At 44.7% G+C, this 22,325-nt stretch overlaps 1 protein-coding gene and 1 non-coding gene across 7 annotated transcripts in view; one reads left to right on the forward strand and one right to left on the reverse strand.

The window, feature by feature from the left end:
* The window catches only part of OCLN (occludin), a 50,619-nt gene that overhangs the window by 11,914 nt on the left and 16,380 nt on the right, over nucleotides 1–22,325 (reverse strand). For all 6 annotated transcript variants that reach the window (XM_047795098.1, XM_047794920.1, XM_047795009.1 and 3 more), the window contains exons 4-5: nucleotides 21,885–22,046; nucleotides 2,732–2,877 (exon numbers count right to left, since the gene is read on the reverse strand). In XM_047795098.1, coding sequence (XP_047651054.1) covers nucleotides 2,732–2,877; nucleotides 21,885–22,046 — 308 coding nt within the window. The remainder of the gene's footprint in view (nucleotides 1–2,731; nucleotides 2,878–21,884; nucleotides 22,047–22,325) is intronic.
* LOC125114247 (U6 spliceosomal RNA) lies at nucleotides 6,254–6,363 on the forward strand. The gene has a single exon (XR_007131744.1). It is a non-coding gene; the product is annotated as a U6 spliceosomal RNA (small nuclear RNA).

The raw sequence follows: 22,325 nt of genomic DNA on the forward strand, positions 1-22,325 counted from the left end.
TGCCTAGGAAATTTTGCATGTCACAGGTGTGGCCAAAGAAAAAGAAAAAAAGCCTGAGGAAAGACAGGTGATGAATTAATGTGCATCCCTACCTGGTCCAGGAGGATGTACTCTGAATCCTCCATAGGACAGTGCTCTGCCTAGACAACGCTCAACAACATCTATTACACCCGCAGAGGCTGGGGACTCCTCCCCCCACACACTGCTGCGTTCTTATCCCTCGGCACCACCCCCACCCTCCCCTTTTTTGGTTCCTACAACTATCATATTTGCATTTTCTAGACCAAAAAACCTCTGGGGTGTAGGTTGGGAGTATAACTGGTACAATCCTTATGGAGCACAATTTGACTACATCTACATCCATTAAATTGAAACATGCAATATCCTTTAACCCCGCAATTCTGCTTTTAATATTTTTTTCCTCCAGATACATCCACATACTTGCCAAGTGGTGAATGTACAAGTGTATTCCCTGCAGAGGTCTGTAATAACGAAACACTGGGGAAAAGCCTGCATCAATGTGAGATTAATAAAATAAATCCCAGTATACCCACATGACGGATTATTATGCAGCTATAAAACAGATCAGGAAACTCTATGTAAATTGAAATGGACAATCACTAAGATACATGGCTAACAAAATGCATTAAATATGCTAGTATTTTTAATTTTTATTTATTTATTTATTTTGTCTTTTCTAGGGCCACACCGTGGCAAATGGAGCTTCCCAGGCTAGGGGTCTAATCGGAGCTGCAGCTGCTGGCCTACGCCACAGCCACAGCAACGCCAGATCCGAGCCATGTCTTTGACCTACGCCACAGCTCACGGCAATGCCGGATCCTTATCCCACTGAGCGAGGCCAGAAATCGAACCCACAACCTCACGGTTCCTAGTCGGATTTGTGAACCACTGCACCATGAGAGGAACTCCAAATATGCTAGTATTTTTAAAAAGGAAAAAATAACCAATGTACATATGTGACCAGCATACTTATTTAAAAATACCCTCTGGAAGGACATAAAAGAAACTGGTAACACAAGCTGCCCCTAGGGAAAGGAACTAGACAACTGGGGACAAAAGGTATCCTCTTTTTTTCCTTTTAAATTTTACATCATGAATGTACTGGCTTATTCAAGAATAAGATTTTTAATCTGTTCCAGATGAATTTGTGAAAATATCTTGGTTTCCATGAAAAGGGACAGCACATGGGAATGCTGTTTAACCCTACAGGCCTCACAATCAATTTGGAGGCACAGCTGGTTCCAAGATGCAGTTTATTTATTCTGCACACATGAAAGTTATGCAAACAAGAGCTTGAAACTTTTACATGGATTGCATCTCTACCGGGTACCTCACATACTCTGGTTTTTGTCAAAATCCAATGAAAAGACGGAGAACAGAGAAAATGCTCTTCCCCAAATCATTCACAACTGAAACCAAGAGCAAGGTGGATTCTGCAGACCAAAGCAAAATATACAGAAGGTAAGACCGAATGCTGGTCTGCTACCAAATTCCCTTGCAGGGTAATAATAAAACCTATTATCTTCAGACTGATCCCATACTTAATTCAGCTGCTGGTGTCATCTTACAGGGCTCCAGGCACCCCAACTACTGTGCATTCAGTGGATCTCTACAAACTCGACCCACTAAGTCAGGGTAGGGGTTAGAGATAAAAGTGAGGTAACTGTCCAGCAGATATACCTTTAGCTTAGAAGGATCAAATTAGCTAAGGAGAAGGTTTATTTTTTTAGCTCTACGAAGGAATTTGGAGTTCTAGAATTATATATACAGGAACACTATCTTACCATCCTTGGGCAATAATTATATCCAAGTTTTTAAAAATATCCCCAAGAGCCTACTCTTACCAGTCATTAAGCTGAATTTAGAATGAGGCCTTGGGGTAACCTAAAACAGCCCAGTTACCATTTCAGCAACCTGAATGGCACCTACTCTGGGCCAGAAACCCACTGTGAGATTTTTTACACCACATGTAGCAAAACCTAGAGTTCTTATCAGCTTCACGTCCCCCATGAACACAGACGATCGAGCATAATAAATGAGATCTCAGAATTCCTGAATCCAGGAGTTCCCGTTGTGGCTCAGCGTTATGAACCCAATTAGTATCCACGAGGATGTGGGTGTGATCCCTGGCCTCCCTGGCCTCGCTTAATGGGTTAAGGACCTGGCGCTGCCATAAGCTGTGGTATAGGTCAAAGATTCGGCTCAGATCCTGCGTTGCCGTGGCTGTGGCGTAGTCCCATAGCCGTAGCTCTAATTCGACCCCTAGTCTGGGAACTTTCATATGCTGCAAGTGCTGCCCTAAGAAGCAAAAAAACTCAAAAAAAAAAAAACAAAAAAAAAACCTGAATCCAAATGAAGTCTTCCAGTTGAAGAAAAATATATGTGGACAGGGTTGATATATGAGCAATCTCTCTCTTCCATTAATGACATCTAATAATTACAGGCAGAAAGAGAAACCAAGAACCACGCCTAGCTCTGCCATCAATCAGTAACACCCTTTCACCCTCACCAGAACTTCAAAACCAGAAATAGGAAGGAGAACCACATTCCAACTCCACCTACAAAGCAGTTAGTCTCCAGCCTTTGTGCAAAATGGGAGACTTTTTTTTTTAAAGGTGCATAGCACAAAACAGCAACTGATTTATAAACACATGCAGATACTCATTGTTTTTCAAACTCATCCCAGGAAAAGAAGGACCATGCTACTTACGGTGTTGATTTATACGAAGACTCTGGATATGGCCGCTTCTCGTTCACTTTCCCGTTGGAGGAGTAGGCCATGGGGCTGTCCACTCTCTCCGCATAGTCCGAAAGGGGAGGAGGCATGTCTTGGGTGCCTGCCGACACGTTTTTAACCTAAGGAAATGGCCCCAAGAAACAGTTATTATTTAGCCTGTAACTTAAAGGGAGAAGAAATGGAGGAAAAATATATATACAGTCATATAATATTTATTGGGCTCATTAAATATTATTAACCTATCTAATTACCTTGTTATAATATAGTGTTAACAGTCAAATCAGTATTTTTACAAACACAGAAATGATGGTGTTATTAGTTTAACAAATCCAGAATGAATTACAAAGAAGGAAAAAAAATCCCAGGGGAGTTCCCCTTGTGGCTGCACCTTAATGAAACCAACTAGTATCTATGAGGACATGGGATTGATCCCTGGCCTCGCTCAGTGGGTTGAGGATCCGGCACTGCCATGAGCTGTCATGTAACTTGAAGACAAGGCTTGGATTTGGCGTTGCTGTTGCTGTGGTGTAGGCTGGCAGCTATAGCTTCAATTTGACCCCTAGTTCAGGGCTGCAGGGCTCAGCCCTTTTTAGAAAAGAAAAAAAAAAAAAATCCCAATTACCTAATTCTCATCCTGATTTGATCAGGTGGAATAATTATCCACCCCATCTTAGGAAAACTAATCTCATTTTACATAGCTTAGGTCTGGGTTAGAGGGAGACTGCTAACAACGTTCTAAGGTAACTCTTATGCTGCTGTCTGGGCACAGCCATTGGGAAACCAATCTAGGACACAGAACTTGGTTCTTCTTAATCCATTCACCCTACATGAGGAATGTTAAAACCACATTAAGAAGCTCAAGAAGACTTCTGCTATAGTTCTTCACTAAAAGATTAGTTTACTCTCCCTTTACATTCTCAGTGGCTCTATTATTAACAGCCTGTAGCAAGGTCACATCATCACTCCCCTCTCTCCTACCTTCCTTCTTAGTCCATATTTTGTTTCTTTGTTTTGTTGTTTTGGGCCATGCATAGGCCATGGGCCAAAAAAAAAAAAAAAGTTCTGGGGCCAAGGATTGAACACACCACAGCAGCAACCTGAGCCACAGCGGTGATGCCACAGACTTAACCCACCAAGCCACCAGGGAACTCCTTTTCTTATTTCATTCTGATGCGTGAATGAATTTGGTAATACACATGTGAGATCATGCCTTGTTATCGTGAAGCATTTCCCAGAGAATCTTTGGGAGAAAAATTTATATATAATAAGCATAGCCTATTAGATACCTGACACTATCTGTTAGATTTCATACAGTACAGCCAACACTCTTTAAATTTCATCTATGGAGTTCCCGTCGTGGCTCAGTGGTTAACGAATCCGCCTAGGAACCATGAGGTTGCAGGTTCGGTCCCTGCCCTTGCTCAGTGGGTTAACGATCCGGCGTTGCTGTGAGCTGTGGTGTAGGTTGCAGACGCGGCTCAGATCCCACGTTGCTGTGGCTCTGGCGTAGGCTGGTGGCTACAGCTCCAATTAGACCCCTAGCCTGGGAACCTCCATGTGCTGCGGGAACAGCCCAAGAAATAGCAAAAAGACATAAAAATAAATAAATAAATAAATAAATTTAATCTATAAACCTTTACCTTATTACATATTATTCTACTATAAAAAATAACTGCTAAGCATAGACAAGTCGCTGAGTTGTTTTCAAGTACAAAAATACAAATATGGTGTGGGGGGAAAACTTAAAATAACTCCAGAAATTATTTGTGAAAAACAGCGACTTTTCAAAAATGGGGAGGGTGGAACTGCTTTAGCTTGGGCTCACTCCAGATCTGCCAACTATGAGTTCCAAAAAGCCTCAGTCTTCATCTGTAAGAAATGAGGAATTCGATATATGGCCAGGAACTTGCACACACCACGAGGAGTGTGGCGCAAAAGCGTCCTGCTTCATGAAGTTGTTTTGACAATTAAATAAGAGGACAAGGTATTTGAGCACAGGGTGTATGAACATACAGTTAAAAATACAGCACAGGGCTTTTAGGAACATAGTTAAAAATTCAGAAGGTACTGGATTCTGTAATTAAAGCACTGGATCTAAACAAAGACGTTTTAGAAGTAGTCGAAGTTGACAGCAGACTTCTAATTGGATTAGTTTGCTGTTAGAACTCTTTGCAATTAGATTCAGGATCGACTTCGTCTGTTTCCCTGCCACACACATTTTATATCTGGTTTAAGGTCAAGTGCAGCATTTAAACTTGTCCTGCTCTTTTCCTATCACTGCACTATCACATATCAAAGGTATTTATTTATCCAGCCCTGGAAGTACATAGAGGTATTTATTCTGGATTGTTTAATATTCCCGTGAGTCAGGAGGAATGGAATCATTTCCTTCTGAAAGTGGAGTTTGGCAGCCATTGGGGAACCAGTGGGTGGGTTGCCAGGGAGGGTGCTCAGATCCCACCACAGGGGGCTGGGTAGGAACCATTCTCGGTGCCTACTGCCTTTCTGAGGACTTGACACCACCACCAAGCTTCACAGGCAAATGCCCCGCCACTCCAAAGGCCTGTTTTTATTCTGGAGACTTCAGGTTTTACAAAACCTCCTTTTCTGAAAAATGCATTTAACATTTCTCCAACTTTGGTTCCCCTTTGCAAATGTAGCATCCGGTGCAGAGCTCACAGGTTCCTACTGAGCCTGGCAAACCGGAAAGTAAAACCTTACAAAAATGTTCTTCCCCCTCTCTTTGCCAGCTAATCCTTAATTGGACTTCAAGTCCCGGCTCACTAGCCAGTAGTGGTGGGGTCACCACCTCCCGGGGGCCTTCCACACATGTCCCTGCCAGGTGAGGCACCTCCCTGTCCTCTGTCTTGCCAGCACCTGTGCACACAAACCTCCCACCTGAGCACGTTCCACCTGCGGACAGACTGCTCCCACACAGCGTGATGCTGCCCCCACACCTCTAACCTCAGTAGGCAGTGGACTCTGCTAAGAACCACTGCTGTCTGCCTGCTTACAACGTGCCACATGCTGAACCCAGAGATCCCTGGGTAGGCACAACCTCAGGGGTGAATCCTAGCATTCCCTTCTTAGAAATGAGGAGGTGAGGGCTCAGCGTGCTGGACAACACTCCCAAGGACCTACACCTGGTAAAGGGTAACATGGAATTTAAACCCTTGAAAGCCTTGGCTCCAGTCCACTGCCTCGCCCTGGGCAGCCTCCTGCCTTCCTTCCCCTCTGGGTCTCCAGAGCCCGAAGCCTGGCAAAGAATCTGGCTCAAAGCAGGAGCTCAGAGTTTGCTGCATAAAGTTTACCTCGTTTATTACTGTTCACCTTCTACACTGTGTATATCCAGCTGCCTTATCGGATGAGCTGCTGCTGCTCTGAGCTGACCTTTCTCAACAGATCTGGAAGCGCCTAACCACTGACTTCATCCTTCAGCACAGGTCTTTCGTTACTGAAGCCTTTTGCATGCACGTGCACAAAAAGTCCAAGGTAGTGCTCACTCTGGCAGAACACATACTAAAAATCAGAACAATAATGATTAATTATTAGCATGGCCCTTGCACAAGGATGATATGCAAATGTGTGATGTGTTGCATAGTTTTGAAAAAGATGCCCAGCCAGACTCAAAGATAAATAAGTGAGCAGCAGCCTCGGTCCTCAAAAAGAGTTGAAGGGTCTAGAGGCTGAGGCAAAATATATTAACATGTATTTGCTAAAGGTCATTTTTTTCCTTTATATACTACACTTTTCCCAAAAGAAACTAAAGGAACACTTTTTCTTATAACGCTAATGCAAAATGAGTATAAACCTGCTGCTTTCAAAATACAGTGGGAGGGGACTTCCCGTGTGGCTCACAACAAAATACAGCGGGAGGAAGAGGGGAGGCCCCAGTGAAGAGGTACCAGTATTAACAATTTTCTTTTTTTAGCTGCACCCCAGGCAGGTACAAGTTCCCGGGTCAAGGTTCGAACCCACGCCACAGCCGGCAACCCAAACCACCGCAGTGACAACACCAGATCCTAACTTGCTGCTCCACAAGGGAACGCCCAATATTAGTAATTTACACAAGTCCTCAGCCTGTGTTTCCAACAATGAGAAAAGGGATTTCTGAGCTGCACTGTTATTACTGCTAGGACCTCAAGCCAGCCCACAATGCCTGATGATGTAGCTACAGACAAAAACAACCTTGCCATTTTAATAACTGCAGTAAAATTTTAAGTTTAGAATCTGAGAAAAATTGGGTTTAATTCTAAACAGCAAATGGTGAAGGGTTTTCCTCAAGTAATTTGAGAATCGCTCTAAGAAATTAGGGGTAAAAGGAAGGAGAGTGAAAACATAAATTCAGGAAGATATGTCTTCTACTGAGTACTGAAGGGAAAGAAGTTTGCGAAAAACATTCAGAAGCCAAATGCTGGAATTGCTGGTGTGAAACTAAGAGGAGCCTGGGCCTGGAGGGCTGATCCCTGGCCCCCATCCCAGGCCCTCCAGTGATGGGGGTGGGGGTGTGGAGGTGGGGGAGCAGGGGGGATGGGGGCCATACAATGAGGGAGGAGGGACCCGCAGGCCACAGAAATCCCCAGGGCAGTGTCCAGCCGGCTGCTCTGAACTGGGATCTGCCTGAGGAGCTCCCGGCCCCAGGGGCACACCGACTCCACAGACAGACTTTGTGACAGGGAAAGGTAAGACAGCAGAAGACAGACGGACAGGCTGAGGAGGAAAAGAGTATGCCTCACCAACCAAAGAACGACTAGGCTCACTCTTGAGACTAAGTGCAAAAAGGACAAGCACTCGCAGAGACCATATATATTTAAGAATAGGAATTATTCATTTAAGATGATAGGAAAGTTTTACTAAGATTTGTATTCCAATCAAGAAAGAATTAAAGTATTTCTGAAACCTCAAAATGAAATAAATTCAAGTGAAACAATTTCAAAGTTCTTCATAACAGGTAGTTACAGAATTTAACGATACTCATGAAAAGTGTTCTGGTCATGTCACTTGTGAAAAAAACATCTCTGTAACTGGTAACATCTAACACAGCCTGGAGAATGAATGAAAACATCCTACACCCCCGTGGGGCGCCAGGAGGAAAACAAAGAGGGCGGCTGGGATCAGCGCTCCTCCCAACACCTGCTCCTCCCAATACCTGTCAGCACTGAGCCATCCACCCCTGGGACCAGGATGGAGTTGCACAATGAGGCGTATCGTGCGACTGACTCACTCCCTGAAGTCAGAGATGGAATAAAAAAGGTCAAGAATCTTTCAGGTCACTTCTCCTGAACAGAGTTTGGGAAAAACACTTCTCTCCACACGAGTCATCTGGAATCACCATAAGCAAAAAGGAGCAAGGACAGCCAGGCCCTGTGTCGCTCTTCGTCTTGTCTTCATTCGTAGCTCACACAGTACAGGAAAAGAGTCTGACTAGACCTGTATCCAGTGAACGCAGCAGTTTGACAAGAGTCGTCCACCTCAGAGTTCCCATCATGGCACAGTGGTTAACGAATCCGACTAGGAAACCGTGAGGTTTCGGGTTCGATCCCTGGCTTTGCTCAGTGGGTTAAGGATCCGGCATTGCCGTGAGCTTCGGTGTAGGTTGCAGACGTGGCTCAGATCCCACGTTGCCGTGGCTCTGGCGTAGGCCGGCAGATACAGCTCCTATTAGACCCCTAGCCTGGGAACCTCCATATACCAAAAGAGCGGCCCTAGAAAAGGCAAAAAGACAAAAAAAAAAAAAAAAAAAGCCATCCACCTCAGAGTTCCCATCACAACTCCGCCGTAACAAATTAGTATCCATGAGGATTGGTTTGACCCCTGGCCTCGCTCAGTGGGTTAAAGGTCCGGCGTTTCCGTGAGCTGTGGTGTAGGTGGCGGAAGAAGCTTGGATCTGGCAAGGCTGTGGCTGTGGTGTAGGCTGGCATCTACAGGTCCAATTGGACCTCCTAGCCTGGGAACTTTCATATGCCACAGGTGCAGCCCTAAAAAGACTTAAAAGAAAAAAAATCACAAGTCATCTATCTGTAAGAATGAGAGCAAAGTTCTGGGGAATGTCTATCATGTACCAGGCAAGACTTGACCCTGATTGTTCCTCACCAGTGTCTGATGAGATATGACTATCTCCATATTCGGATAATGAAATTGAGCCTCTAAAGTTCAATGGGAGTTCCCGTTGTGGCGCAGAGGTTAACGAATCTGACTAGGAACCATGAGGTTGTGGGTTCAATCCCTGGCCTTGCTCAGTGGGTTAAGGATCCGGCGTTGCCGTGGGCTGTGGCATAGGTCGCAGACTCGGCTGGGATTCTGCGCTGCTGTGGCTCTGGCGTAGGCCGGTGGCTACAGCTCCGATTAGACCCCTAGCCTGGGAATCTCCATATGCCCCGGGGGCAGCCCTAGAAAAGACAAAAAGACAACAACAACAAAAAAAGTGCAATGAATTTACTCAAGGTCACACAGAAGGCCATCTGGTGGAGGAGAGATGAAAACCCTGCTCCACTGGATTCCCAGACCCAGCTGTTTCTGACATAACACCCTGATATCTCAGCAATTCCAATATGGCTTGAGGTACCCATCCGGTCTGGGCACTGACGAGTCCCTGTGACAAAAAGGAACCCCTGTCATTGCCCTCGCTCCTCACCACACCCGAATGAGATACGCCTTGAGTCCATTCTGAAGAGCTTTACTTGCCACCTGGACTAATGTTCTAAGAGCAGCTTTGGACACAAAACTACTATGAATGTGTGCTTCAGTTGCCAGGTGCCTTTGTTTAGACTGTCGTCGTGTAGAAGCACCACCCTCACGGGGGAAGCAGAAGGGCTTTTCCTGCTGGGTAATTGAAGCGGACAAATACATCAGCCAACAGAGGGAGGAGGCCTTAATCTCAAAGTACCATCTCCAGTTTTACAACCTGAGGTCCACTTTCCTGGCCCTGCCTGCACTCTTGCACTACAAGTTTGCAGAACACGAAGTGGTCTAACTTGTTTTTCCCGTTTTCTGGTATTTTACACTCACAGGTGCTCCCCCAACAAGAGCTTCGAAACTGCCTCTGCAAAGGTTGCCTCGGACTTTTTTCCACTCTTGGTGGCTTAAAGACAGATGCTCCAAATGTCCTAATTCCACAAACGAAGAGATCACGGACCAGGCTTGGGCAAGTCTGATTAGTTTATGTTGATGGGATGGCTCTGGGAATTTAGATTTCACAAACACAATGTCTAAACTCATGCTGCCCGCAGGAAAGTACTAACATATACCAGCAAAGACGAATTCTGACACTCCTAAGAGTCGGTGAACTATTAGCGCTTTGGGAGGGGTGGGGGAGGGAACCTTACTCTTAAAGAGATCCCACTGTTCTACAGAGGGAAACCCTGGTGCAGGTGGATGTCCACATGAGAATATCTTACTTATTCCAGCCTCCCCACGAGGTGTGCCACAGGCATGGAATGCCTCAGACCTGAGTCCGGGGCCAGTCACCCACCACCTAGGGTTCCAAATCCCCTTCGGGTCACTGTAGGACTCCGTACAACCTTAGCAGTTTTTAAGCATGCCATGCCTGCATGAGGCCATGTGCATACCTGAACTCGAATCTTGCTGGGCATGCAGTGTTAGGGCTGCAGCCTGGCTCAACGGAACGGTGGTTCTCCAAGTGTGGTCCCCTGAGCAGCAGTATCAATATTAGCTGGGAACTCTGGGAACTCAGGAATGCAAGTTCTCAGCCCCCATTCCAGAGCCACTGCATGAGAAATGTGTGAGGTGGGCCCAGCAAGCCGTTTTAACCAGCCCTCCAAGTGGTTCTGATGCTTGCGAAGGTCTGAGAACCACTGATGGAGGGCAGTTTTCCTCCATGTTACAGACAACGGCCCTGTATTGGCCATTATACCTACAGTTAGAACTGACTCTATTTAGTGCTGGAGATCTAGGAATCCCTGCTTTCAGAGCCATAAAGACGGCCCCAGCTCTAGCACACATCCTCCCTCACCTTCCACTTCTACTCTCTACACCAGCTCCCCAGGATGCCCTGGACACACGGGTCCTCCATCCTCCATGCTGCTGGGTTCTGAAAGTCTGTTCACAGATGGGGCACTTCCACTCTAGCTAGTTGCATTTCCCCCCACGTGAAGCCACAGGTAAGAGTGAAACCCTTTCCAAGGTGAGAGCCCAGAATACGAATAGTCAGCAGCCCACAGAACTGCTTTTACATTAAAGAACGCTTGGACTTCCTGGTTGAAAATAAAAAAAGCTCTTCAAGTTTCCTTAGCTGTCTAATGCTGATCACCGCCATGGCCCTGTCCTAGTCACCTGCCCCACCTGCACCTGCTTCCCCCGTCCTGTGTGCAAGATACGCAGCACCTGCCTACACCCTGCCGAGAAACATTTGTTCTTCTCTCATAGCCAGTTTACAAGTAAGAGGAAGATGAACAGTTTAACAACAGCAATGAACCTTCGATGTTTTTATACTGTGGGTACTCTTACCCCAGCTCCCTTATAAAAGGCCAACACTGAGAATACTAACAATTATTACTCTAGCTGAAATTGATTGAGCGTTCGTAAATTACATGCTAGCCCTGACCAAAGCCCTAAAATTGTTACGGGATAGCATATTTTATAGATGGAACTTTTATTTTCCCCATTTACACATGAGGAACCTATTAAATGAAGAGCCAGAGGTCAAGGAAACTAAAAGCTACCCGAGGTACACCACAAAGGACAGAGTGTAGGACCCTGCCCCTTGTCTATACCTAGCCAGGTCATCCCCACTAGCTCCCACCCTGACAGATAAATGCTGGAAACAAAGCCGTAACAAGGCTGCATCACAATGTCAAAGCCCTAGAAACTTCTAGAAATAAGGCCACCTAAATAACACACTTAGCTTTTAGATCTAAGTATTTCCTACTTTAAAAAAGAATCTTGGGGAATTCCCATTGTGGCTCAGCAGGTTACGAACCTGACTGGTATCCATGAGGACACGCTTCGATCCCTGGCCTGGATCAGTGGGTTGAGGATCTGGTGTTGCTGTGAACTCGCAGACATGGCTTGGATCTGGTGTTGCTGTGGCTGTGAAATAGGCTGACAGCTGCCACTCTGATTTGGCCCCTAGCCTGGGAACCTCCATATGCCATGGGTGTGTCCCTAAATTAAAGCAAAAAAAAAAAAAAAGAATCTTGTTTAATAATCTTCATTTACTACTTGGTAACAATGGAGAAATAATTGAAGGCATGTTCTTTCCAAAATTAGTCTATTCTTGCTTCTGACATAAATCATGTAACATAACAAGAAAAGGTGCAAATTAGGAGACAGGCAGAAAATACTTGCTGAAAACTGGCATGCTGACATGTGGTGGAGATAGACACTTTATGCATATATTATTTCATTTTAATCTGTTAGTTTTATTAACGATGTACTATTTCCCCCAATTCTATTGACAAAAAACCTGAGGCTCAGAGGATCTCAGAGGGGGAAAAAAACACCCCCAAAAACATTAAGTTATAAAGGCCAGTGTAATCCTCATCCTGTTTGATTAGTACATTAGGTTTGAAATAAACTGCTGAAGCCCTCTGCCAATCTCAGCGTCCCCTTCTATAAGAAGAGTACCCACACTGTCTGAGTTCTCATTGTGACTCAGCAGTAGCAAACCCCACTAGTAACCACGAGGATGTGGGTTCAATCCCCGGTCTCGCTCAGTGGGTTGCCTTGAGCTGCAGTGTAGGTCGAAGACACGGCTCATATCTGGCATTGCTGTGGCTGTGGTATAGGCTGGCAGCTGCACCTCCGATTTGACCCCTAGCCTGGCAACTTTCATGTGTCGCATGTGTAGCCCTAAAAAGAAAAAAAATAAAAAGAAAGAAGAGTACCCACATAGTAAATTGCAGTTACAGTAAGAGGAATTATGTATAGAGTGGCTAGTCTATAATGGCAACTTGGGAAATAATGGTGCCTACCTTTAACTGTGACTTTTTCTTAACTTTGTTGCCAAAATGAAGCCCTGAAGCTCAACCCCAGATCAGCCCAACGTACTACACTGAAAAGAGCACTGAGAAGGCAAGCTGCAAACTGCTAGCCCCCATTCGTGGAGTCACCACCAACAAGCCACCATTTATCAGGGAGTCCACCGTGCAGGTCTTCAGCTTCCTTCGTGCAAATTCACGGAGACAGACCGGAGGGGATCACCTGAAGGTCCCAGACCACTCTCAGACTCTGTTTTGTTTTACTTACCAAAGCCAAACCAGAGGAGCATCTGAAACCAGAATTCTAAACTTCCAGTTACCATTTCACCAGAATACCACAGGTATCAACAAACACTAATCTTAAGTACACTCACTTTACAATCAGCTCTTTAATATTTACTGTGGGTGTGTGGCTCTCCAAAGCCAGACCCCAGTTCTAAGTATTTACTCTAGAGAAAATGAAGATTTATGTCTTGATATTATATTTAGGACCTTCTGAAAATGCAGGTGGGGAAGAGAGATGTGAACACAAAGATGAACATGAAATACTCATGTACCAAGAATATCAGCCCCTCCCAACGCAGCTCCAGCACCCATAGCTGAACAGTCCCACTGCCAGCATTCTCTGGCAGACACAGGTCCTCGGACAAAAGTCTCCTGTGTGAGGCCAAGTTCAAAGAGGCAGAAGAGGATCTGAGCAGCAAGACAACCTCGCAGGGGAAGCCAGCAGAATACTGGGGGGCACTGGGTGGGACAGGAGCCAGCGGAGTGCTGGAGGGGACTGGAGCCAGCAGAATACTGGGGGGACACTGGAGTGATACAGGAGCATTCAAAGCTAATCTGAAACTCATCCTAAGCTATTCAAGCTGCACTCTCTCCATTGAAACTTGATCAGATGAACACAGACATAAAAGACAAAAGGGCAATTACAATTAATTCATGGAGTGCATATTCAGGTAGTGTGTATTATCTACAGAGCAGCGTTTCTCTAGAAACTATCTCTCCATTCCATTAGTCACTGTGGGAACTGCCGCACCCCAGGTTATGTGAGAGTGCCCTGCCCCTGGGCACAGCCAATTAATGTGAGGATGGCCACCTGACCCAAGCCTGCTTACTCTTCAGAACCCCTTAATCCAGCCCAGTCTTTGATGAAGCACTAATATGAAAAACTCAAAAGCTCTTAGCGGCAGCTCCCTGCTCAACTTCTCAATAAGAAAATGAAGCCTCCCTGGGCAGAGAGTCAAGATGGGGAAGCAGATCCCGAGGGTCTTTAACTCCTGATTCTAGGGGTTCCTGATACACAGCCACATCCCTGCCTCTGTGGCTAAGTTGTTTCGACTCCCTCTAGGATTTCATAAATCATAACCCAAAAGCTTGCAGATATGGTCCACTTTTTTCTTTTTTTATCTTTTTAGGGCCACACGTGCGGCTTCTGGAAGTTCCCAAGCTAGGGGTTGAATAGCAGCTGCAGCTGCTGGCCTATGCCACAGTCATGACAACACCAGATCTGAGCTGCATCTGAGACGTACGCTACAGCTCATGGCAATGCTGGATCCTTAACCCACAGAGCAAGGCCAGAGATTGAACCTGCATCCTCATGGATACTAGTCAGGTTCTTAACTGTTGAGCCACAATGGGAACTCTTTTTTTTTTTTTTTTTTAAGGGCCACACCCGTGGCATATGGAGGTTCCCAGGCCAGGGGTCAAATAGGAGCTGTAACTGCTGGCCTACACCATAGCCACAGCCATGCCAGATACAAGCCACATCTGCAACCTACACCACAGCTCACAGCAATGCCAGATCCTTAACCTACTGAGAAAGGCCAGGGATCAAACCTGCATCCTTGTGGATGCTAATCAGATTTGTTTTCTGCTGAGCCAGGATGGGAACGCCAACACAATGAAAACTCTTCAATGCCTCTTTTTACCTATGCTAACTTAAGTTCTGTTTTTATTAACAGTAACCCTAGGATTCATGCAACATCAAATTCTTTTCTGCACAGCTGTTTACCTTTCAATATCCCTATAAAGGAGACAGCCATACTTTTACTGGTTTTCTTCATTTTCTCATATGCATTTCACATTAGTCTCGAGAGGCAGACCAAATAATTTAGCCCATTTTATAGAGAAGGAAACTGAGGTTCAGAAGGGTTGATTTGTTTACCCAAGAGTGCTGGAATCAGGGCTCAAACCCAGGGCTTCAGGGTACAGTACTATGGTCCCTCTAATAGGCAACCTCTCCAAACCAGACTTTTCTGACATACATAAAATAACAGAACTCATCTGCCTCAAGTCACAGCAACAGCAGCATAGCTAGAACTCAAACTCTGGTAGTCCACCTCCTGCTTCTATTAGAAGTAAAACAGTCAGCACTGCCCAGTGAGAGTGGAAGAAAGGGGAGACTACCAGGCCTACAAGGCTGTTCATCTGAGATTGAACCTACAAGCGAAGGGTCTCCAACAGAGCAGTGCACAAACCCTATAGAGCCTGGTTTTCTGGCCCGTGTGTAGTAACATTGCTCAGAGCAAGGGTGAGGAGGTCCGCTCAGCATAAGAAGAACATCTGATCACAATGGAACCATGGGTTCCATTCCCACACTGAAGAGCACTCAGTCATGCAATCGAGATGAAGCAAAAGGGAAGGAACACATGGTGGCCTTTTCCATTTTGGGGGGGCGGGGCTTTTGTCTTTTTAGGGCCACACCCACGGCACATGGAGGTTCCAAGGCTAGGGGTCGAATCAGATCCACACCTGCTGGCCTATGCCACAGCCACAGAAACACCAGATCCGAGCCGCGTCTGCGAACTACACCACAGCTCACGGCAACGCCGGATCCTTAACCAACTGAGCAAGGCCAGGGATCGAACCCACAACCTCATGGTTCCTACTCGGATTCATTTCCACTGCGATCATGGCCTTTTCTAATTGATGTGGGGAAGGCACTGTGCAGACAGGTCACTTCTGGGAGGAGGTAGAAGCAGATGGATGGGAAAGTGAAAAACACATGGGGTAATGTTACTCAAACCTAGCATTCAAATTCTTGGATGGGATGAACCGGATCAATAAATACAAGAAGGCTATGAATGGACCAAATTGACAATGTCATGAACCAAGAACTGGGATTAATCTATTTCTAGAGAAAAGAAGTTAAAAAAAAAAAAGCTTTCCATTTACGTAATAGCAAAGATACCTTCAACATCAATTTTCTCCATTTTCAAAAAACTTACCATATACTTACTGTAAGAAAATGACTTAATTTGTTACAGAATTATTCTGGTCAAAATGGGTCTGCAAAAGGAAGAATAGCCAAAAGACTTGACTTTCAGTAAAAATGTAAAAATTTTAAGAAGATAAAACTTTAGGATGACTCATTGGCCATTTGGGAATGAGATTAAGTTAGCTCTTACCTCACGCTACAGCAAAAAGGAGTTTCTCAGAGTTCCCGCTGTGGCTCAGTGGTTAACGAATCCAACTAGGAACCATGAGGTTGTGGGTTCAATCCCTGGCCTCGCTCAGTGGGTTAAGGATCCAGCGTTGCCGTGAGCTGTGGTGTAAGTTGCAGATGCGGCTCAAATCCCACGTTGCTGTGGCTCTGGGGTAGGCTGGTGGCTACACTCCAATTCGACCCCAGCCTGGGAACCTCTATATGCCGAGGGAGCAGCCCTAGAAAAGGCAAAAAGGCAAAGAGGCAAAAAAAAAAAAAAAAAACACAAACCACCGAGTTTCTCATCTGAAGGACGTATGGGCTTTCATTACGTATGGATGCTGGTGCCTTAGTTGTGGCAAAAGTACCACATTAACATAACTAACATACGACGTGACTTAACCACAGGGAAATCCAGGTGAAGGGTGCATGGGAACGCTTCGTGCCATCTCTGGAATTTCTCTGTTAATCTAAAACTATTCTAAAATTAAAAGTTCATTTAAAAAACTGGGGAGTTCCTGTTGTTGTGCAGCAGAAACGACTTGTTTGTAATAGTAAACCATAAATATATCCATCAATGAGAGACTGAGCACATAAACCATGATACATCTGGAGTTCCCGTGGCACAGTGGAAACAAATCTACTAGGAACCATGAGGATAAGGGTTCGATCCCTGGCCTTGCTCAGTGGGTTAAGGATCCGGGGCTACTGTGAGCTGTGGTGTAGGTCACAGACACGGCTCAAATCCTGCATTGCTGTGGCTGTGGTGTAGGCAGGCAGCTGTAGCATTGATTAAACCCCTAGCCTGGGAACATCCATATGCCGCAGGTACACCCTAAAAAAGCAAAAAAAAAAAAAAAATTGGGGTGTTCCTATTGTGGCATAGCAGAAACAAATTGTTTGTAATATCAAACAACACACACATATATCAATGAGAGACTGAGCACATAAACCATGATACATCTATACCACCAAGAAGCTCTGAAGTGATAAGGACAGATCACCTAGATACACTGTAAAGTAAAAGGGGTGAGGTACAGGCAGAATGGCCTAGTTACACTAGCTTTCGCATTAAAAAAAAAGCAGAAAAGCATTTTTCTTCCTTCCTCCCTTCCTTCCTTTCTTTTCGTCTCTTTAGGGCTGTATCCAAAGTATATGGAGGTTGCCAGGCTAGGGGTCAAATTAGAGCTGTAGACGCCAGTCTAGGCCACAGGCACAGCCACAGCCACACAGGATGCAAGCCGCGTCTGCAACCTGCACCACAGCTTACAGCAACGCTGGATCCCCGGCCTACTGAGTGAGTCCGAGGATCGAACCTGCGTCCCCATGGATACTAGTCAGACTTGTTTCTGCTGACCCGAGAGGGGAACTCCCTCTCATTTTTTTAATCACAAAATAAAACAATGAAAGGAATCAGAAATGAGAAGATTATGTACGGGTGTGGGAGAGGGTAGGGAAAGATATACAGAAATGGGCAAATGGAACCAAAAAGAGGGCAGGGAGACTACCCTGAAAACTCGTTATTTCAAAAATTGTAATTCTGACCATGGGCTTTTTAAAACACAGTAATTAAAAATTTTATCTTGTCAACAAATACAAAAATAAAAACAGAATCAAAACGACATGAATAAATGTCACAGCAGTGTGTCAGGTGGACACAAAAGCAGAGTACCTAATTCCATTTATATAAAGTGTAAGAACAGGCAAACTAACTGATGTGACAGGAAAAAGAGGAGTTACCACCCCCTAGGGGATACTAAGAGGCATGAGAAACCTTGGACACTGGCATGTTCTAGATCTTGATTTAGGTGTTGGTTACAAAGGGGCATATAGGCATTCCCGCTCTGGTGTGTTGGGATAGTGAGATAATGAATCTGACTGCAGGAGTTCCTGTCATGGCTCAGCGGAAATGAATCTGACTAGTATCTATGAGGACGCAGGTTCAATCCCTAGCCTTACTCAGTGGGTTAAGGATCTGGCATTGCCGTGAGCTGTGGGACAGGTTGCAGATGGGACTTGGACCCCATGTTGCTGTGGATGTGGTGCAGGCCAGCAGCTACAGGTCTGATTTGATCCCTAGAGCCTGGGAACTTCCATATGCCTCAGGTGTGGCCCTAAAAAGACCAAAAAAAAAAAAAAAAAAGAATCTGGCTACAGTGGCTTAGGTCACTGCAGAGCTGTAGATCCTTGGCTGGGCCCAGTGGGTTAAAGGATCCAGTGTTGCTGCAGCTGTAGCTCAGATTCAATCCCTGCCCCAGGAAATCCATATGCCATGCGTGTGGCCATTAAAAACCAAAACAAAACTAAATGGGCATATACATTAAAATTTTACCAGATCACACAATTAAATTAGCACACCTAATGCACCTTATTCTGTGTGTATAGATACACATTACACTTCAATAAAAATTTTTAACAGCACCAAAACTGTATTTGAGGAATACTTAATGAAGTGACAAAAAGCCTATAAAATCATGTTTAATTAAAAAGGGAGAATTTTACACTAACGACTATAATCATACTTCTGAATTAGAATAAGCAGGAGAGGGAAAGTATTAAAGAACCTACACCAAAAAGGTAACTCAGGATGACAAAATTTTCTTTGTCCTTCACAGTATTTTCAAAATTATTTACTTACCAGTCAGATAAAGATAACCATGCATTCAGAAAAAGTATCACTTAATCTGGGGTTTGAGGACATAATAGAAAAAATAAAGATCTACCCATTTAATTAAAAGAGGCTTTAAACATTTAAAATGCAAGTTGGTACAAACTGAAGTGAATGACTGACTACAAAGGGCCAGGTTAACATCCAAACTGTGTGCAAACACGACCTGTTTATTTTACAAAGTACAAGATATCCAGAGCAGGGAGGAGAAAGAAAACAACAACCCTAAAAATCCCTAAGAAGGCAGAGAAGCCATTGTGCTGGAGATTCAGAGACGGGAAATCAGAAAGTTGCAGGTTTTCCCACAGAGGATACAAAAGGGCTGAAACCTGCTTAGATCTGAAGCGTCAGTAGTTGAGGTGCCTTTGCACTAGGAATTCTGATCTTACAGATTTAAAAAACCCAAGAAAGGCAGTAAGATTTAATAATGAACATGGAGACCTACCCTAACCCGTAGAGAAGGAGCAAACAAGTATTCACTAGCGAAGAGCTCCTTTAGTGAGTTTCGTAAGATGTTCCCCATCCCAAACAACCCACTGTTAGCTGAATGAGGAGTACCTTGTGTTAGTTCTCCACGATTAGAATTCAAATTTTAATTCTCACCTAGTACAAGTTATCAATTCTAGATTCTTGTCCACTATTTCAGGTGGAGATTACTTTTATGATATTAATGTCTAATGACCAAAAGGGAGAAAAATCACTAATCTTGTCTGGCATTTTAGATGCAGCATCAAACATTTCCACTTGGGCGGCTACGTTCTCTTATCGGAGTGAAACCCAATCGAGCAGTATATCGCCCAGGAGCAGGGAAACAAACAAAGAGTTTCTGCCTCTGGTTGTGGAAGAAAACGGAGGCAAGAATGAGAATGTGGGATGGAGCTGAGCAAAGCAAACCTGGGCAGGTGAGGGGAGAAGGGCAGGAAAAGCACCATACCAGGGGCTAAACCCACCTCCCAACAGCTTAGCCTTTCTTAGGCATTTCAGTAGAGGAAACAAGGGGAAAGGAAGGGAGAGAAGTGATTATCGCATGAAAAACTAGTGCGCTGGAACAATAGGTGATTCTTTAGTTTCTTTTTCTTTCTTTCTTTTTTTTTTGGTTGCCCCTGTGGCATGCGGAAGTTCCAGGGCCAGGTATCTAACCCACACCACAGCAGCCACCAAAGTCACAGCAGGCAGCAAGGACAACAATGGTTCCTTATCCCACTGTGCCACTAGGGAATTCTGATTCTTCAGTTTCTTAGGACAAAACGTTTACTTACTACACCAGAGAAACTATGAAGTACATGTGAAACCACCTAGAGGCTAGCCATCGAATTTCTGGAGATTCGGTGAGGAAGCACTGTAAAAACAATACCTCTTTAGAAGTTAAGTCCTTTCAGCTTCATCGTCATCATTACCTCCAGAAGTTATGATGGCTATCTTTTGTCAAATTATCAAAAACGTGATTGGAGTTTCCGTCGCAGCGCAGTGGTTCACGAATCCAACTAGGAACCACGAGGTTGTGGGTTCAATCCCTGGCCTCATTCAGTAGCTTAAGGATCCGGCGTTGCCGTGAGCTGTGGTGTAGGCTGCAGACGCGGCTTGGATCCCAAGTTGCTGTGGCTCTGGCGTAGGTCGGCGGCTATAGCTCTGATTCGACCCCTAGCCTGGGAACCTCCATATGCCGTGGGAGTGGCCCAAGAAATGGCAAAAAGACAAAAAAAAAAAAAAAACCCAAAGAACAAAAACCAAGCGTGATTAAACTCTCAGGACAGTAAAATCAGATGAGAAGTCAAAGTTCACTGGGACGCTAACGTTACTGGTGCTAGTCTCTCTCGAGTCAGTTTTGTAGTGTCTCGAAACCTTGAGTAAACAAATCCAACAGCCAGTGAAAACTGCCACACCCAGAAACTCTCAGCGAAACCTTGACTTCACAGTTCACAACAGAGGGACTGTCCCATCCACTTTACAGGTGGCCTTGCCTGGAGCTAAAGGTCGAAAGAAAACATTCCCAACACCTTCACATTTTACTGGGGAACAAAACGAGGAGGAAAAAAACCTCAAGCAGGTTTCAAGGAGAGGTCAGGAACTACCATCGCATTGGTTATGAATCTCGTTAGTTATGTTAGTTAGAATCACACCTTCTGATTTTCCTAAGACTGTTTAGTGCCTGACCTAGAAACATTTCATCTGCATTCCTAGATCGCCTCAAACAGCAGATGTACAGGAAGCTAGGAGCCTTCGAGATGATCTGTATCTTCACCCCCACCAACCCCCCGCACCTGACCAGCAGTCCCCACTCTCGGCCGACTCAGCTCCATTCCCACCAGACAAAACCAAACCACCCTGGAACCAGTGCCCAGGATTCTCAACTAACCTTCGTGGCAAGACACCAATCTGTTCAAAGAAACCTGTGACGGCCATTTCTAAGGCTGTTTTCAATACCTTTAAAGACAAGCGAGGTTGCAATAACACTCATTTGGGAGCTATTTTTGGTGAAAGGGACCTTGTGCTCTTTTAGCAAATCACATCATTGAGGAAGCCACCTTCTGGTAGAATTAACAGTAGACGCAAAAAAGGAAATTGCTCTAATCGCTCTCTGCCTTCCCTAAAGGAAGGTCACTGGTAGGGCAGAAGTAGTCCCTGTGATTTGCCAGGCTGTTCTCTATGTAAATAGTTTAAAGCCCTGCCACCACCCCAAAAACATCCTTAACAACCTTGACTCAAGACAGCAAGCACCCTGAGCAATGGTGGTTCCCTCCTAAACCATAAGCAGGAAAATAAAAGGGGAGGGGAGAGGAGTTGCTTTTGTTTGGCAAAGGCCACAGTTTTTCCCTCTGATTCCTTTAGAAGCCATTTCTTTTCAGCACTCGGATCCACTTCTTGGAAATGGAAATCTGACTTTTACCTTGTAGTAAAACCATGTCCACTTATCCCACCGTCTTAACATTCTAAAGGAAACCTGAGGTCACAATTTTTGCCAGGTACGCAGAAAATAATTCTAAGAATAAAGTTTCACAAAGCACTAAAAGTCAAGTTTAGAGAAAGAAATCTGAGAGGTTAATAATCATAATTTTTAAAAACCTGGATGTTCGCTGGTTTTTTAAAAATACTTACCCACTCTTCCACATTGGGGGGCTGCTCATCATAAATACGTTCCTTGTCCCACAAAATATTTGACTTGTCATAGTGGTACATCTTGCTTCGAGTTTTCACAGCAAAGAAAATCATTAAGGCAAAAGCCACAATAACCATGAACCCTAGTACAATGGCAATGGCCTATAAAAAAATGAAAGGTATTGACATATTTAGATTTTTAAATGCTTACTTTATCCCAACCCACACTCTACAAATAGTTTAGACCCTACTAGCTATCTAGGGTGTAACTGATATAAAATTGATACAAATGGCTACATTTTAGAAATATAAAACCCTGCCAGTTGGGCTAAGGCTAACAAAACACACACACACAACACACACCTAGATTCAATCATTGCAATATGCTTAAAGTTAGGCATTATAATTATCCCTGTTTTAGAATTACAGAAAACTATTTCC

This window comes from Phacochoerus africanus, chromosome 1 (assembly GCF_016906955.1).
Source record: "Phacochoerus africanus isolate WHEZ1 chromosome 1, ROS_Pafr_v1, whole genome shotgun sequence".
NCBI classification, from domain to species: domain Eukaryota; kingdom Metazoa; phylum Chordata; class Mammalia; order Artiodactyla; family Suidae; genus Phacochoerus; species Phacochoerus africanus.